The sequence below is a fragment of the Fonticula alba genome, assembly GCF_000388065.1.
Source record: "Fonticula alba strain ATCC 38817 unplaced genomic scaffold supercont2.4, whole genome shotgun sequence".
Taxonomy (NCBI): Eukaryota; order Rotosphaerida; family Fonticulaceae; genus Fonticula; species Fonticula alba.
Window position 1 is genome coordinate 594,658 of NW_009242974.1, and position 1,665 is coordinate 596,322.

The following is a 1,665-nucleotide window of genomic DNA, read 5'->3' on the forward strand; positions in this document are numbered from 1 at the left end:
GGGGCAGGAGCGGGGGGACGGCGGCGGCGGACGAGCCGAGCGCCTGCGCCGAAAGGGGCCGCTCGAAGGCCCGGCGCATACGGGGCCCGAGTGTGGCCCGCGCGCGCGCGCGCGGCCGTTGTTGGCACGCGGCCCGTGTGCCGACACTGCGACGGCCAGCCGAGCCCATTTGCCGTGTGTAACGCCGGGTGCGGATGGGGGAGGGGGGAGGCTGTGCGGGTGTGTGGCGCCCATGCACGGGGGCGTTCCCCCTTCGGCGCCGGAGGGGCACTGTCAGCGCGGTGCGCCCTGGCCTCGAGAGCCGAAATGGGCCGGCGTGCCCCGGCGGCGGGTCGGGCTTGACCGGGGGTGTCCACGCGCCCTGGAACGCTGAAAAGGGTCGCCCGACTGGCGGGGAGCGCCTTCGCGCCCTGGCGCACCCCCCCCCCCCCCCCCCCGTCTGCCGGCTGCCCCCCCCCCCCCGCCCCCCCCCCCCGGGGGGGGGGGGGGGGGGGGGGGGGGGGGGGGGGGGGGGGGGGGGGGGGGGGGGGGGGGGGGGTTCTGCGCCCCCTTCGCCAGACTCAGTCCCGGGAGCGGGCACACTTGGCTGGGGGCGACGGGGGCGGCGGCGGCGGCGGCGGCCGGGGTCGGATTTCGGCGCATCCTCCCGATCGGGGGAGGGATGTGGGTGGTGCGCGTGTTGCTCGATGGCAGGCTGCTTACCGGCAGGGGCCGGGGGCGCTTGGAAAGCTGGGCCACGCCCGGCTCATGCCCCGCGGACGGGGGCGAGAAAATATCCAGCCAATTTTTGGCCGATCCCCCGGGCCGGCGCGGGTGTGACCACCGGTGACCCACAACACCCGGGGGCCTCCCCTCTCGGGGGGAAGGGGGGGGGGGGGGCGAGAAGCCGAGCATTGAACTGCTGCTGGCTGACCGGGGCCGGAGTGGTGGTGTCCGGGACATACCGGTCGGAGGGCTCTTGCGCGCGCGTGTGCGAGGGCGAGGGGGGCGGGGCGCTTCGCCCTGCGGTATACGGGCACACGGGTGGTCGTGGGTGGGGTGTGTGGGGGCGTGTGCGGGGGGCCCGGGGGGGGGGGGGGGGCGGGGGAGATCCCAGCGGCCACGGCCGCTTGCCGAACCGGGGGGACGATGCGTCTCAAGTGGTGGCGTTGTGCGGGAGGAAGCGGGCACGGGGGGTATCTTCGCCCAGTCGCGCGCCTGGGCCCCCGGCCGGCCGGCTACAGGAGGGCCGCCCATTCGGGCGGCCGAGGCGGGAAAGCCCCCCCCGCGACCGGTGTTGACTTGACCGGTCGGCCAGCCGACTGCCGGTGTGCGTGCGCACGCGCGGGGCCATTCTCCGCCGGCCCCCCGACGGCACCTCCCCCCCGTTGTCGGTCACTATTGTGTGCCCCCCCCCCCCGTGTGCCTGGGTGTATGTGTAAGCCTGCGTGCGTGTACATATGTGTGTGTGTGTGTGTGTGTGTGTGTGTGTGTGGCAGGAGGGGGAGAAGGTCCTGCGATGGCGCGACGCCTCCCCGCGCTCGCCACATGCTCAAGCCAACGTCTTCTCGTCGGCGAGAGACAGCCGGGGCCAAGGGCCGGGGGGGGGGGGGGGGGGGAGGAGGGCAGGCAGGCGCAGAAGAGGGACGGATGCTGCTGCCGCTCAGGTGGGGCCTCCCGAGGACG

At 75.9% G+C, this 1,665-nt stretch overlaps 1 protein-coding gene across 1 annotated transcript in view; it reads right to left on the reverse strand.

Annotated features, from left to right (window-relative positions):
* Positions 1-1,135: 1,135 nt before the first annotated feature.
* The window catches only part of H696_02674 (hypothetical protein), a gene marked incomplete at both ends in the record, with an annotated part of 1,242 nt that continues 712 nt past the window's right edge, over positions 1,136-1,665 (reverse strand). The window contains one exon of the mRNA XM_009496588.1: positions 1,136-1,217. Coding sequence (XP_009494863.1) covers positions 1,136-1,217 — 82 coding nt within the window. The remainder of the gene's footprint in view (positions 1,218-1,665) is intronic.